We start from the raw sequence: 16,970 nt of genomic DNA on the forward strand, positions 1-16,970 counted from the left end.
ACCAGGATGAGGAAATCTGTACAAGGGCAGGATGGGAGGTTAAGGAGGATCGGGGAGCAGGGCAGGAGCAGGACTGGTAAGAGAGACTACTACAGTGTAAAGTCTAGGAAGCACTGGAACTTGAAAATCAAGAAGCAGCAACATTCGCATGTCGTTTAAAGATATGGAGATACATACCAAAACAATTCGTTAAAAGAATCAAAATAGGCTACTCATGAGAAATGAGAAGAAAAATTGTGAGATGCCTTCTCCCAAAGCTTTGCAGAAAATTCAGGCTCTTCAAAACAAAGTAACTACTATAAACCAAAATGTTATCGGAATTTAGATACAGCTTTACAAAGTTTTATTATAATAAAAATGCTACCAGATTTCTGATTAATCAGTTTATTCCAAGGCAGGCCTCTTGAGCCTAACTGAAATCCATGATCTTGATACTAGTTAGATTTGAAGGTTGGGAGAGTATGCCCAAGGGTAAGGAGCTTCAAAAGTGTTCTGGACCTTGCTGAAGCTCCCAGAGGGATTTTCAAGGTTAGGCAGGTGGATTTGACTACATACCCTGGCACTCCATGGCTGTTAACCACGAACATATCGGTTTCCCTCCTGGAACCTCATCTGTCTCATCAGGTTGTTGAACTAGCGAACACCCAAGGGCCATCCCTGCTCAGTACTCCATAAGCCTGAGTTATCAGACCAACAATGTGACATTCACATAATCCCACATCCTGTAAGAATGGAGATCCAGGGAGCTTGGATTTGTTTTTATAAAGAAAGGAGGAGGCAGAGGAATGACTGAAGATACTGTCAGGTTCACTATATAAAAGTCACAAGCAATGACCAAGAACTTAAAATTCTGAGGTCACATAGAAAAGAAAATCTGATAAGAAGTGGAATTTTCCCAAGTTTTTGAGTTTTCTTAGTTCTCCCCAGTAATTTCCCCCAAATATCTTTCTTCCTTCTTTCTTCTGTGAAACACAATGGCCCATTTTAATGAACTTGAGAAAATGATTTAAAAATGCATATAAAAGAGCAAAGGTAGAATAACAGTCAAGATACTCTTGCAGAAAACCCTCATGGGAGGAATGTGCTCTACTAGATATAAAGTTACAGCAACAGATTGTACTGGCACAAGAAAAGAAATGTCAGTTGAGCAGGAGAGTCTAATAAAAAGACCATGTGAATAGAAAATAAGCTATTTTTTATATGATATGCTGATAAAGCTATCACTGCATCAGTGGGGAAAGAATGGATTAGTCAATAAACTATACTAGAACAACCTGCTTCCTTATGGAAAAAAATGAAGCAGATCCTAACATCACACAAAAATAAACTCAAGATAATAAATAAATAAGACTCCAGATAGAATTAAACAAGCTGAAATCAAACGTGACATGGATAACTTTAAAACATTTAGAACCCATAGAAGAACAATTCTAAAATCCTGGTAGAGGGAAGCAGAGTGGTTAGTTCTAAAAGAGGGGACTGAAATGAAATCGGGTGGGGGGGGGCACTTCAAAGTCAACTGTCCTTAAGCCATATAAATTTTAAAATGATATATTTTACTACATAAATGCAATATATACTCACATTAAAATATATCTATATATTAATATTTATTGCATACTAATAAATTATATATTAAAGTGTATATAAACATTATATATACTCTTATCCTAAGGATATATTTCACAATGTTCAAAAGTAAGAAAACTGAAACAACTCTCACCTGTGGAGATACTGAAGATTTGATACCTTCCCCAATTCTCCATCAAGCAGGTAATCTCTCTGTTTCTGTAAAAAGTAAAAAAGGTAAAGATAATAACCTGGTCCCATCTTTGGCTCTGACCAACTCATTCAATGGTGTGACCCCCAAAGTGCCATGTAATATAGGCAGTAGACTCTAGTAAATTAGGGGCCCTCAGATATTAGGTATCTTCTTCAAGTAGTACTACAGAATAACAGATAGCCACTGGCATCTAAAAACTGGGCTTCCGGAGGAGGGTTCAGAGTAATGGCTGAGGCTTCCTGTTTCATGCCCCAGAGTAGTAGGTCTGTGCCTTAGACCTAAGTTCCAACCCTTGTGCCTTGAGTGCTCACCTTCTGTGGTAGGCTGGATAATGGCCCCCAAAGACACTCTCATACTCTCTGGAATCTGTGGCTATGTGACCTTACATGGTGAAAAAGACTTTACAGATATGATCAAGTAAAGGACCTTGAGGAAGGGAGGTAATCCTGGATTATTCAGGTGGGCTCAATGTTATCACAAGGGTCCTACAACAGGGAAACAGGAGGAGCAGAGGTAGAGAGAGAAGTAGGGATAGTAGCAGGGGTCAGAGAGAAGACAGCATGGATCTGGCTTTGAAGATGGAGGAAGGGGCCATGAGTTAAGGAACACAGGCAGTCTCTAGAAGTTGGAAACAAATTTTCTCCTGGGCAACCCTAGAACTTCCAAAGGGAACAAGGTACTGCAGACCCATTTTAGATTTCTGACCTCCAAACTGTGAGAGAATAAATTTGGGTAATACATTTACCACTACTTTTGCAGTAATTTATTACAGTAGCAAAATAAAACGAATACACTGCAAGGTGAGTGATGGAGGCTGGGGCTCTATATGTGCCCTCTGTTAAGTACATGAGGGAAAATAAAATATGCAAATGCAGCTTAACGAGAGAAAGAAACAGGTCACTAGGTAAGAAAAGCAGTAATTAAAAAAAAATCTACCTTTATGACATTATAAACATATAAAGTATGTGAGATGTTAAAAGGCAATACTTGATTAACTGTCAACCATAAAGCGTAGCTTCAGATACCTAGAAAATGGAAAGATCTCTATGTGCCGGAATGGCACTGACAGGCTTCTCAGAGAAGGTGAGCAATGAGCTGGACCTTGAAAAACAGACACAGTTTGGACAGGTATAAAGGAGAAGAAAGATAATTCAGGCATGAGGAGAGGAAAGAGAACAGTATAAAAGATGCACTGAGGTGGGAAAGGCATGTTAAGAAGACAGTGAGTAGAACAGCTTGAGGCAAAGGATTCCAAGGGAAGCAGCAAAATACACTGCTGGAATCAGAGGCTGGAAAGTGACTGGTGAAAACTCATATACCAGCTTAAGGGTTTGTAACTTCATTTGCTAGAACAGTGATCTCTAAAGCAGGGTTCACACAACTCAAAAGGGTGTGGGTATAAGAAGAAAATTAGAACTTCTATCTACATTTACTTCATTTTAAAAAACCTTGTTTTTGTGTATTTTATAATGTATATTAAAAATCAGTTTAATAATATTAATTTATAAATAAACATATCAGAAGTACAAGCTCAATTTTATTAATGGAGTGCATACATCACCATCACAAAAAATTTGAAGACCACTACTCTAGACCTAGAGAACCACTGGATTTTTAATAACTACAGAATGAGATGGGATTTAGAGAGATTCAATTTGCACTTCCAGTAAGAAAGGCTTGGAAATGGGAACTGTGATCAAGACAGGAGAAGCAATTAAGAGACTTTTGTAGCAGTTAGGCATAAGATAAAAGTCTGAATTAGAAACAGGTAGAATTGACAATAGGCGAGAAAAATTACAATGGAAGAATAATATGGTTTTGTTGAAAGAGAGGAAAAAGACAAAAATGGTTCTGAACCTTGAATATGGAGTGAGATCTTGTTGGTTTGTGTAAGTTGGTGTGATGCCCTGATACATCCCAGAGTAATTTGGGCAGAATATTAAAAAGTACTTGCAAATTCCCCTTGGGGGGCTGGGGGAAAAGGTAGAAATATTAAACTTCCCCACATGGGGAAGACCTGATATTCTCATAATCATCGGGGACTGCCAATTTGATGGACCAGGCCCTTGATCTTTGTATTGCCCTTATGAAACATATTCCTGCAAAGGAGAAGCAAAGCTTACTTACGATTATGCCTGGAGAGTCACCCCAGAGAACCTCTTTTGTTGCTCAAATGCGGCCTCTCTCTCTAAGCCAACTTGGCAGGTGAATTCACTGCCCTCCCCACTACATGGAACATGACTTCCAGGGTGTAAACTTCCCTGGCAAAGTAGGACATGATGCCCAGGATAAGCCTGATCCTGGCATCATAGGATTGAGAAAGACTTCCTGACCAAAAAATGGAAGAGAAATGAAACAAAATAAAGTTTCAGTGGCTGAGAGATTTCAGATAAAGTTGAGAGGTCATTCTGGAGGTTATTCTTAGGCAGTATATATGTATTCCTTTTTAGTTTTTTGGTATATTGAAGTAGCTTGAGGGAAATACCTGAAACTGTTGAACTGTAATCCAATAGTCTTGATTCTTGAAGATGACTGTAGAACTACAGAGCTTTTTAAGGTGTGAACATGTGATCATGAAAACCTTGTAACTGACACTCCCTTTATTCACTGTATGGACATATGAGTAAGAAAAAAAAAAGACAAATATAGGGTAGTATGGGACTTATGGACTGTTTTGGGTGTTCTTTTTAATTTTTATTCTCATTTTTATTTTTTTATGGGGTAATGAAAATATTCAAAAATCAATTATGATGAATGCATGCTATATTATGATACTATGAACCACTGATTGTACAATTTGGATGATTATATGGCTTGCAAATACATAACATTTCTCAAAAATATTTTGAGATTTTCAGCCTGGCTGTCTGAATGAAGGCAGTGATAATATTATTAGAAAAAAGAAGCAGTGGAAAAGTCTACCTGGACATATGAATTTGAAACCGCAGTCCTATTAGGTAACATGTGAAACTAACAGGAGGGGCAAGGTAGAGGGAAAACAATTTCTCAACATGACTGAGCCCAGGGCTTTGTTGAGATGACCACCTGACTCCTACATCTCATTAAAATAAAACAGTGGCTAAAGAAAAAGTGCACTCGGACTCTGGGCCCCCAGTCCAGAGAAAGAGCTGGTGGCTCAGCTCACTGTCTTACCTGATCTGGCTTGAGCTCTTCCCGAACAGCCTGGATGGCGTCTCGACACTCACTGAGCATGGATTCAAACAGACGCTCCTTGGTTTCTTCACTTTCAGCCTAAACAAAGGCAGGATGGAGCACAGATTTTCTTTTGAGGAAGCTGTAGTATTCTAATGGGAGGCCACACACATAAGCATGTGTGTGACACACACACACACACACACACACACACACACACATTCTCTCTCTCTCTCTCTCATCCAGTTAAAAAAAGACCCAAATCAGAGATCACTGTCACTATCTTCTACCATATGAGGTTTACTTACAGTTTTATTCATGATTTGAATATGGAAATGGGAATTATACTTTTTAATATGTCAGCAGAATCGTCCCTTTCACAAATATAACCCAACATATTTGGAGATTCTGAGGTTTCTTTCAGGTTCAAGCAAGTAAAAAACATCGCAACCAATACCCAATCAAAATTATACTTCATCTGACATAAAATATAACATTAAGTTCTCTACACTCAGATATTCCATGTGGCTACTCTGACAACAATTTTTACGGCAGACATGGTTGACAAGTATGAGATGACAGCCTCTTTTGCACAAGTATCAGGGTGTCACCCCGCTGGAATAAGTGAAAAGGTGATTCATTAACTGAACACCTGGCAAACCTCATGATCATCTTAAAGAATCTGACTGAACTGGTGGGAATGGACAAAAGACAGAAAGAGAATGAACTTGTGTTACTAGCAGACTCACAGTGAAACAAAAACATTTAACATTCCATTATTATATTTGACTTTCCATAGAAACTAACAACCAATCTGAAAGTAAATCTCTTGACATTCAACTGACTTCTAAAAAAAACTCAACAGAAAAGCCGCCACTGCCCACTCCTTTAAAAGATGGTTGCGAAGAGCTTAAAAAGAATGTTTTTTTCCTCTTAAGGTTTTTAAGAGAACATTTTTCCTTTTGTTTCAACTGTGAAAAAAATCTTCTTTATAAATCACCCTGTATAGATCATACATACTTTTACTTATAAATTACTTGACTTTTCTGTGGTTCAGAATCTTACAAACAAATCGGGGGCACAGACATTCTATGAATCTATGAAGGTAAATGCAACCACCATTAACTCATGGAAACACTGAAGCAGTGCTGCCCAATAAAACTTTCTCCAATGAAGGAAATGCTCTATGTCTGCACAAGTCCAAAAAAGTAGTCATTAGTTGTATGTGGCTACAGAGCACTTGAAATTTTAATTAATTTAAATTCAAATAGCTATGTGTCAAGTGGCCACTACACTGGACAGTATACTATGCAAAACAATTGTTAAGCACCCTAACAGTGCAAGATATTCTATAATCGTTTAATCAAACTGGCCAGCTGAATACTTCACAGTATAAATTCTGTGAAGTGGTACAGCCATGTAACAGTCTTACAAATGGAGTAAGACACGAATAGACTTAGCATCATTAAGGAAATCAACCAGCCAACCCTACCTCCCCGTGCCCGCCCCCCCTACCCCAAACCAGAGCCACATTATTACAAGGCAGTTTGAGGTACTGGATCCATTTTGATACCATTCAATCCTGCGAATATACCACCAACCTATTTCTAAAATAGGTGAGGTTCAGCTGTTGGGACAATGGGTACATAAGGAAAGAGCAAATTCTGTTTCACCAGCTACACAGGATCTGTCTCCTTTCTTGTATGGCTCAAATTAAAAAATTAAAAAGAATAAAAAAGATGTTAAAGTCCTAAATCTCTGGGCAGGCCACAGTGGCTCAGCAGGCAGAGTTCTCGCATGCCATGCCAGAGACCCGGGTTTGGTTCCCGGTGCCTGCCCATGCAAACCAAACAAAACAAACAAATTCTAAATTTCTTTACTGCCCCAATTACCCTTTCTCCCTTTGAGTAACTAAGCCTCTGCATCAAGGTGCTAAACACAAACATTACCATTACTTCTACAAAAGCCCAAGTTTAATTGGGAATTTAAAAAGTCTTAACAACAAAAGAAAACAAATCTGCAGGGGAGTACCTAAATCAGTTATGTTTTTCTTATGACAGCCACACTGCATGGTGACTTAGGGACCACTAATCTCTGGAGCAGAACTTCTCTTGATTCTCCCAGACAGGAAGTCATGCCTTTGTAAAGGATATTTTGCTATTTACACTCTTCTACAAATCTATCTTTGAGGCCAAGATAATTCCTGAAAAGACAGTGGGACAGAAACCCCAGGAGTAGGGGTAGGATTCCTCACCATCTATATCCAGACTTCCCCAGGTCCGCCACTGAACCAACAAGAATGTATGTGTTCCTAAACACAAATGGCAAACTCTGTGCATAAGAATCTGTGATGCAGCTACTGCTTTCCCACATGTCTCTATGGCCCACAGAAATCATAAGCCCAAAAGTAATGTTATTAATCCTCATAAATTCTAAATCAAATTTCTCTAATATTTTTATTGAGAAATCTTCACACACATACAGTCCATACAATCAATGGCAGTATCATCACACAGCTGTATATTCATCACCATGATTATCTCTAGAACATTTCATCACTCGAGAAAAAGAAATAAAAAGAAAAATTCATACATCCCATACCCATTATTCCTTTCTTACTAACTACTAGTATTTCAATCTACCCAATTTTTTACCCTTTAGCCCCTCTATTATTTTTCTATTTACTTTTCCTTATTTTTTTTACTCAGCTATCCATAACTTGGATAAAAGGAGCATCAGACACAAGGTTTTCACAATCACAAAGTCACACTGTAAAAGCTATATCGTTATACAAATGTCTTTAGGAGGGCCACAGTGGCTCAGCAGGCAGAGTTCTCACTGGTCATGCCTGAGACCTGGGTTCGTTTCCCAGTGCCTGCTCATGTAAAAAAAAAAAAAGTCTTTAAGACTCACGCCTACTGCAACACAACTCAACAATTTCAAGTACTTCCTTCCAGCAACTCCAATACACCATAAACTAAAAAGGAATACCTATATAATATGTAAGAATAACCTCCAGGATAGGATAACCTTTCTACTCTGTATGAAATCTCTCAGCCACTAAAACTTTGTCTCATTTCTCTCTTCCCCCTTTTGGTCAAGAAGACTCTCTCAAACCCATGATGCCAGGTCCTGGCTCATCCTGGGAGTTCTGTCCCATATTGTCAGGGAGATTTCCACCCCTGGGAGTCATGTCCCACGTGGTGGAGGGAGAGAGGAAATGAGTTCACCTACTGAGTTGACTTAGAGAGGGAAGCCACATGTGAGCAACAATAAGGGTTCTCTGGGGGTGACTTTTAGACATAATTATATGTAGGCTTAGCTTCTCGCTTCTCCTTTGCAGGAATAAGTTTCATAGGTGCGAACCCCAAGATTGAGACTTCAGCCTACTGAATTGGTTGTCCCCAGTGCTTGCAAGAATATAAGAATTTCCCAAATGGGGAATTTGAATATTTCTTCCTTTCTCCCTAGCACCCCAAGGGGACTTGGTCAAAATTCTCTGCCCAAATTACTCTGGGATATATTGGAACATCACACTAACCTGTACAAACCAACAAGATTGCATGCCCTATTCAAGATTCCATATAATTATGGTATTTTTCAAATAAATTGACCATACAAGTTAAATTAGGTAATGTGTTACCCAAAATATAAATTTTGCACCAAATAAATGTCTCTCCCTTTGGTCTCATATAGAAGTTTAAGTTTTAAAATACAAACCATATCATTCTTTACCCTGTATTCTGATTTACCTGATGAATTTTTATATGAATTTACATAGATGAATTTTTATAAAACAAACACTCCAGGCTGTGCTCTTCTACAGCTTCAGCTACTAAAAAACACCTTGAAGCTGACTGATGTGCTAGAAAAACAGGATATCCACATGCCAAAAATGAAGTTAGACCCCTACCTTACACCACATACAAGAATTAACTCAAAACAGACAAATGACACCACCAAGTGAACCAACACAAGTACTGAATATCAGAGAAATAAGGCTGAAAACATATTCAAATATAACAAAAGACATGAATATATTTATCCATGAAACCCAACAACCTTCAAATAGACCCGAACTGTGGCACATTATAATCATACTGTTAAGATGCCAAAGATAAACAGAAAATACTTCAATCCACAAGAGAGAAGCAATATGCCATGTACAAGTGAGCCTTGAGAAGATAAAGTGATGATTTCTCATTGGAAATCACACGGGCAATGAGGCAGTGGGATGATGTATTTAAAGTACTGAAAGCAAAAAACTGCCAACAAAATTCTGTATCTGGCAAAACTGTCTTTCAAAAATGAGGAAGAAATCAAAATGATACACTACAAAAAAGGATTAAAAACAAAAAAAGGCAGTAACGGAGTAAGTGAGGAACAACAAAAAAGGATTAAAAACAAAAAAAGGCAGTAACGGAGTAAGTGAGGAACAAAAATATATATGACATACAGAAAACAACTAAATGGCAGAAACAATTCCTTCCTTCTCAGTTTTATTATCTTAAACATCTGTGAATTAAGTTACCCTATTAAAAGACAAATTAGCTGAAAAAACGTGATCCATCTATATATGCCATACACAAGAGACTCACTTCAGGTATAAAGACACAAAGAGGTTCAAAGTAAAAAGGTGGAAAAAGATATTCCATGCAAAGAGTAATCAAAACAGAGCCAGAGTGGCTATATTATTGTCAAACAAATAGGCTTATGTCAAAAAACATCACAGGAGACAAAGGATATTATATTTCAGTAAAAGATTGAAACCAACAAGAAGATAAAATGAGTATAAACACACATTCACCTCATAACAGAGCCCCAAAATATATGAAACAAAAACTGACAGAACTGAAGGGAGAAATAGATAGTTCTACAATAACAGCTGCAGACTTCAATACACCACATTCAATAACGGACAGAACATTTAAATAGCAATCAATAAGAATTTAGAGGACTTACAACACTCTTAACCAACTAGACCTAATGGATATATCTAGAACACTCCACCCAACAACCAGAATTCACGTTCTCAAATGTACATGGATCATTCATTATCAGAGGACAGACCATATGTTATGATATAAATAAAATCTTAACAAATTTTAAAATATTGAAATTATACACAATATCTTCTCAGATCACAAAGGCATGAAGCTAGAAATTAATAACAGAAAGAAAACTGGAGTGTTTACAAATATGTGGAAATTAAACAATACACTATTAAACAACCGACGAGTCAAAGAAGCAATCATAAGGAAAATTAGGAAATACCTTGAGATGAAAAAAAGATGAACAAAAGCAAAACCAAAACATATCAAAAAGTTTGGGACTGCAGTGGAAACAGTGCTCAGGGGGAAAGCTCTAGCTCTAAATGCCTACATTAAAAAGATCACAAATAACTTTCAAAGAAACTAGAACAAAAAGAGCAAACTAAACCTGAAGTTATAGAAGGGAGGAAATAGTAAAGATTATAGCTGAGATAAATAAAATAGAGAACAGAAAAAGAACAAAGAAAACCAACAAAACCAAAAGTTGGCTTTGAAAAGAATAAAAATGACAAACCTTTAGCTAGACTGTCAAAGAAAAAAAGAGATGAGATAAATATCTAAAATCAGGATTGAAAGTGGGGACATCACTACTGATCATACATAGAAAGGATTATAAAAGGGTACTATGAACAATTATTATATGCCAATAAATTAGAAAACCTAGTGAAATGGACAAATTTCTAGAAACATACAAGTAACCCAATCTGACTCAAGAAGAAATAGAAATCTCAATAGAATAATAATAAATAAAGAGGCAGAATCAGTAATTAAAAACCTCCCAACAAAAAAAGCCCAGAACTATATGATTTTACTGTTGAATTCTAGCAAACATTTAAAGGAGATTTAATATCAATCTTTTGCAAAGTCTTCAAAAAAACAGGTTATTTTCTAATTCTTTCTATGAGGCCTATATTACCCTGACATCAACGCCAGATAAAGATAGCAAAGTAAGGAAAATTACAGTCTAATATGCTTTATGACTATACATAAAAATCTTAGAACAAAATATTGGCAAACTGAAAACAATGGTACGTTAAAAGAGTAACACAACATGACTAACTGGGATTTTTATTACAGGAATGCAAGGATAGTTTAAACTAAGAAAATCAATGTAATACATCACATCAGTAGAATGAAGAGGAAAAAAACACAACTATCTCATTTGAAACAGAAAAGGCATTTAACAAAATCCAACATTCTTTCATGATAAAAATATTCAGAAGACTAGGAATAGAGGAGAACTTTATCAACATGATAAAGGGCATTTATGAAAAACCCACCACTAATACCGTACTAACTAGTAAAGGTCTGAAAGCTTTCCCCCTAAGATTAAGAACAAGACAAGAATGCCCAGTGTCATCTCTGTTTTTCAACACTGTACTGGGAAGTTCTAGCCAGAGCAATCAGGCAAGAGAAGAAAATAAAATAAATTTAAATTGGAAAGGAAGAAGTCAAATGTTCCTTTTATAGATGACACGATACTATATATAAAAAATCCCAAAGAATCCCTAAGATAGCTACTAGAATAAACGAATTCAGAAAGTTACAGGATACACGATAAACATGCACAAGTCAGTTGGGTTTCTATATAACAGTAATGAAAAATGTGAGAAGGAAGTCAAGAAAACAATTCCACTTATAATAGCATCTAAAAGAATACAACGCCTAGGAATAAATTTAACCAAGGAGGTGAAGGACCTGTACCTTTAAAACTAGAAAAAATATGCTCAAATAAATTAAAGATCTAGTTAAAAGTAAAGATATCCCCATGTTAATAGATTGGAAGACCTAACACCGTTCTGATATCAATACTGCCTAAAATCTTTTAAAAATTCAGTGCAATCCCTGTAAAAATTCCAGCAGCCTTTTTAACAGAAATGGAAAAGCCAATCCTCAAATGTATTATGTAATTGCAAGGGCCCTGAATAGCAAAGCAATTTTGAAAAAGAGCAAAGCTGAAGGACTCACACGTTGTGACTTCAAAACTTACTACAAAGCTACAATAATTAAAAGTATGATAGTGGCATAAAGATAGACATACAGACCAACGGAATAGGATAAAGAGCCCAGAAATAAATACATATATCTATGGCACAAGGATGCCAAATCCATTCAACAAAGAAAGAATCCTTTCTTAAAAAGATGGTGCCAAAATAAGTAGAAATCAATATGAATGAAAAAGAATGACTGTAGATGCCTACCATATACAAATATTAATTCAAAATGGATTAATGACCTAAATATAAGAACTATACTATAAAGCTTTTACAAAGAAACAAAGGGAAGTATCTACAGTACCTTGTAACAGATAATGGATTTTTAGATTTTATACCAAAAGCACAAGCAACAAAAGAAAAAATAAGTGGACTCCATCAAAACTAATACTTTTGTGCAAAGGGCACTATAAAGAAAGTGAAAAGACAACCTGTAGAATGGGAGAAACATCTGGAAACCATATATTAGTATTTTAACATCTAGAATATATAAAGAAATCCTACAACAACAAAAAGGTAAACAATCCTATTAAAAAAGGGCTAAGGAATATTATACAGCCATAAAAAGGAATGAAGTCCTGATACATGTGACAACATGAATGAAACTTGAAGACATACATGAATGAAACTTGAAAACATGTTGAATGAAATCAGCCAGCCACAAAAGAGTAAATAATGTATGATATCACTGACTTGAAACAATTAGAATAAGCAAACTCAGAATCAGATCTAGAGTATATGTCATCAGGAGATGGGGGATAAGGTATGGGAAGTTAAGGCTTAAAATGTACAGGTTCCTATTTTGAATGATGGAAATGGTCTGGTAACAATGGTGGTAATGGAAGCACATCATTGTGAACAGAATTACAGCACTGACATATGTACCTGAATGTGATTTTAAAAGGGGGAAATGTCATATTGTACATATGCAAACTACGTAAATTTTTTTTTTAATCCATGGAACTATACTACACTAACAGTGAACTCTAAATTCAAAAAAAAAAAAAAAGAACTGGGTGCGATGGTGGCTCTGTGGCAGAATTCTCGCCTGCCATGTGGGAGACCCAGGTTCAATTATCAGTGCTTGTCCATGCAAAAAAAAAAAAGACTGTAGTTAATAGCATAATTATAAAATGTGCTATCATCAATTGTTACAAATGTACCACACCAATGAAAAGTGCTAGTAATAGGGTGGTATATGGGAATCTGTATTTTATGCATGGTTGTTCTATGAACACACAACTTCTCTAATGAAGAAAAAGAAAAGGGGCCAAGGATTTTCATTGACACTTATCCGAAGAATATATTCAAATGTCCAATAAGCATATGCAAACATGCTCTACATCATCTGCCATTAGAGAAAGGCAAATTAAAGCTAAAACGAGATACCTCTTCATATCCATTAGGATGGCTATTTCTAAAAAACAAAAACAAAACTGAAAACAAGTGTTAGTGAGTATGTAGAGAACAGGAACACTCATTCATTCAATGTTGGTGAGAATGTAAAAATGGTACAGCCTCTGGAACAAACAATTCCTTAGAAAGTTAAACACAGAATTACTATATGACCTAGCAATTCCACTCCTAGGTACCCACCCAAAAGAACTGAAAACAGAAGACTCAAAGATACATGTACACCAATGGTCATAAAGAATTATTCACAAAAGCCCAAAGGTGAAAGTTACCCAAGTGGCACCAGCAGATGAATGGATAAACAAACTGAAGCATATATATACAATGGCATGTTACTCAGCCATAGAAAGAAATGAATTGCTGGTAAATGCTACAACATGGATGAATATTGAAAACATCACACTGAATGAAATAAGCCACACACAAAAGAACAAATGTATGATTTCTCTTATGTAAAATACTTAGGATAAACAAATTCAGAGACAGAAAGCAGAATAGTGGTTTTATCAGTGGAGACAGTTGGGAATGGAGAATTACTGCTAAATGAATATGAGAAAATGAGTTTTGGTTTGGGATGATGGAAACAGTTTGGAAACAGGTGATGATGAAAGTTAAATGGTATTAAAAATGTACTTAATGTCAAAAAATTGATCACTTAAAATGGTTAAAATGATTTTTTGATATATATATTTTATGCGACTAACATTCCCAGACAAACAAAAGCTGAGGGAGTCTGTCACCAGCAGACAGGTCCTACAAGAGATGAAAAAAGAGTTTATTTTACAAGCAATGGGGACAACCAAATCAACAGGCTGAGCCCTCAATCTTGGGGTTTGTTCCTATGAAACTTATCCCCACAAAGGATAGGCTCAGCCTACTTAAAATTAGGCCTAAGAGTCACCCCCCCAGAGAACCTCTTTTATTGCTCATATGTGGCTCTCTCTAAGCCGACATGGCAAGAGAACTCACTGCCCTCCCCCCCAGTGTGGGACATGACTCCCAGTAGTGTAAATCTCCCTGGTAACGTGGGATAGAAATTCTGGGATGAGCTGGGACTTGGCATCAAGCGATTGAGAAAACCTTTTTGACTGAAAGGGGGAAGAGAGAAATGAGACAAAATAAAGTGTCAGTGGCTGAGAGATTTCAAACAGATTTCAGAAGTTATCCTAGAGGTTATTCTTAGACAGTATATAGATATCCCTTTTCCGATTTATGGTGTATTTGAGTTGCTAAAGGGAATTACCTGAAACTAGAACTGTTCTCCAGCGCCTTGCTTCTCGAAGATGATTGTATAAAGATATAACGTTTACAATGTGACTGCTGTTAATTGTGAAAACCTTGTGTCTGATGTCCCCTTTATCTAGGGTATGGATAGATGAGTAAAAAATATGAACAAAAAAAATAAACAAATAATAGGGGGAACAAAGGGTAAAATATATTAGGTAGATGGAAATACTAGTGGTCAATGAGAGGGAGGGGTAAGGGTATGGTATGTAGGCGTCTTTTCTTTTTATTTCTTTTTATGGAGTGATACAAATATCCTAAAAATGATCATGGTGATGAATATACTATGTGATGATATTGTGAGCTACTGATTGCACACCATGTGTGGAATGTTTGTAAGTTCAGAATGTTAGTGTTTGTATGTTGTTTTGTCAATGAAAATATTTTTTTAAAAAGAGCACTTATTTCTTTGTGGAAATATCTCTGGTAAACTTTCTGATATTTTCTTTGTGTAAAATATCAGAGAATATGTAAGCTCAGAAAAACAGAAATTAGAGTACAGGTTGCTAGGGAAAGGTTGCAGGGGGAATGGGGAGTTAATGCATAAGAGATGTATGGCTTCTGCTTGGGGAGTTAAGGTTTTAGTAATGGATGGTGGTAAGGGTACTTAACATTGTAAATGCAATTAATCTTGCTGAATGGTATGCTTGGGAGTGGTTGAGAGGAGAAAGTTTATGATGTATGTATGTCCCCACAATTTAAAAAAAAAAAGCAATTAAACAGACAATGACAATTAAATGCAACAGATGACCCTGGACGGGATCTATTAGAGAGGAGAAAAACTCAAAAGGACATTAGGACATATGAAGAAAATGGACTACAGACTGTAAACTTTATATATATATATATATATATATATATATATATATATACACATATATATATATATATATATTGAATTTTTGAACTTGATAACAGTACTTAAGGTGGATACATAAGTAAATATCCTTGCTCAAGGAACTTGATATATAGCCTACACTCGAGTGTTCAGAAAACGGACTGACAGACAGATGGATAAATAGAATGATACGGCAAATGTAGCAAAATGTTAAAAATTTGTCGATCTGGGTATATCTGGGAGAGCAGGGGTATGCTGAACTCCGTATGGGGTTTGTATTATTTTTATATCTCTCCTCTAATACTTTCAAATTAAAAATTTACTTAAAAAATGGATCAACAACGTAATTACAAAAGCTAAAACCATACAACTGTTAGAAGATTACAATAGGGGTAAAGTTTCATGACCTGGATTTGGCAGTGGATTAAGCAACAAAGAAATAAAAAGAGAAACTGGACATCAGATCTTAAACCTCTGCTTTTTTCTTTTTTTTTTTAAACCTTTGTTTTTCATGTCAAAGAACATTATCAAGAAAATGAAAACTGGGTGGGCCACGGTGGCTCAGCAGGCAAGAATGCTTGCCTGCCATGCCAGAGGACCTGGGTTCGATTCCCGGTGCCTGCCCATGGAAAAAAAAAAAAGCAAATGAGAAAACAACCTACAGCATGGAAGAAAATATTTGCAAAACTTCTGATAAGGGTTTAGTACCCAGATATATAAAGGACTTTTTTTTTCAGATATATAAAGAACTTTTACAATTCAACAACAAAAAGACAGACAACCCAATGAACAAATGGTCTGAACAGACATTTCTCCAAAGAATGGCCAACAAACACTTTTGATGCTCAACATTAGTCAATAAGGGTATGTAAATCAAAATCATGAGATACCACATCATATCCACTAACAAGGATGGCTATAATTGGGGGGTATAAAAGAAAATAAGTAGTGCTAATGAGGATACGGAGAAAATAGAATCCTCACATACACTGCTGGTGGGAATGTAAAATGGTACAGGTGTTGTGGAAAACTGTCTGGCAGTTTCTCAAAAAAACACAGAATTGCCAAGTGATCTAGCAATTCTACTCCTGAGTATATACTCTAACAAACTGAAAACAGCAACTCAAACAGATACTTGCACACCAATGTTCACTGCGGCATCATTCACATTATCCAAGGAGTGGAAATAACTCACAACTGTCTGTCAAGTGATGAATGGAGTAAATAAAATGTGGTATATTTCAATACAATGGAGTATTATTCAGTCATAAAAAGGAATGAAGTACTGATACATGCTACAATGTGGATGAACATCAAAAAAATGCTAAGTGAAAGTAATCAGACACAAAAGGTCACATATTATATGACTCCATTTATATGAAATGTCCAGAATAAGGAAATCCATAGAGACAGAAAGTAGACTGGTGGTTGCCATGGCTAGGGGATGGGGGAAA

General features: G+C 36.2%; 1 protein-coding gene across 1 annotated transcript in view; it reads right to left on the reverse strand.

The window, feature by feature from the left end:
• Positions 1-16,970, reverse strand: part of SRP68 (signal recognition particle 68) — a 72,308-nt gene that overhangs the window by 14,951 nt on the left and 40,387 nt on the right. The window contains exons 9-10 of the mRNA XM_077163890.1: positions 4,937-5,035; positions 1,724-1,788 (exon numbers count right to left, since the gene is read on the reverse strand). Of these exons, the coding sequence (XP_077020005.1) occupies positions 1,724-1,788; positions 4,937-5,035 (164 nt within the window). The remainder of the gene's footprint in view (positions 1-1,723; positions 1,789-4,936; positions 5,036-16,970) is intronic.

This window comes from Tamandua tetradactyla, chromosome 6, assembly GCF_023851605.1.
Source record: "Tamandua tetradactyla isolate mTamTet1 chromosome 6, mTamTet1.pri, whole genome shotgun sequence".
NCBI classification, from domain to species: Eukaryota; Metazoa; Chordata; class Mammalia; order Pilosa; family Myrmecophagidae; genus Tamandua; species Tamandua tetradactyla.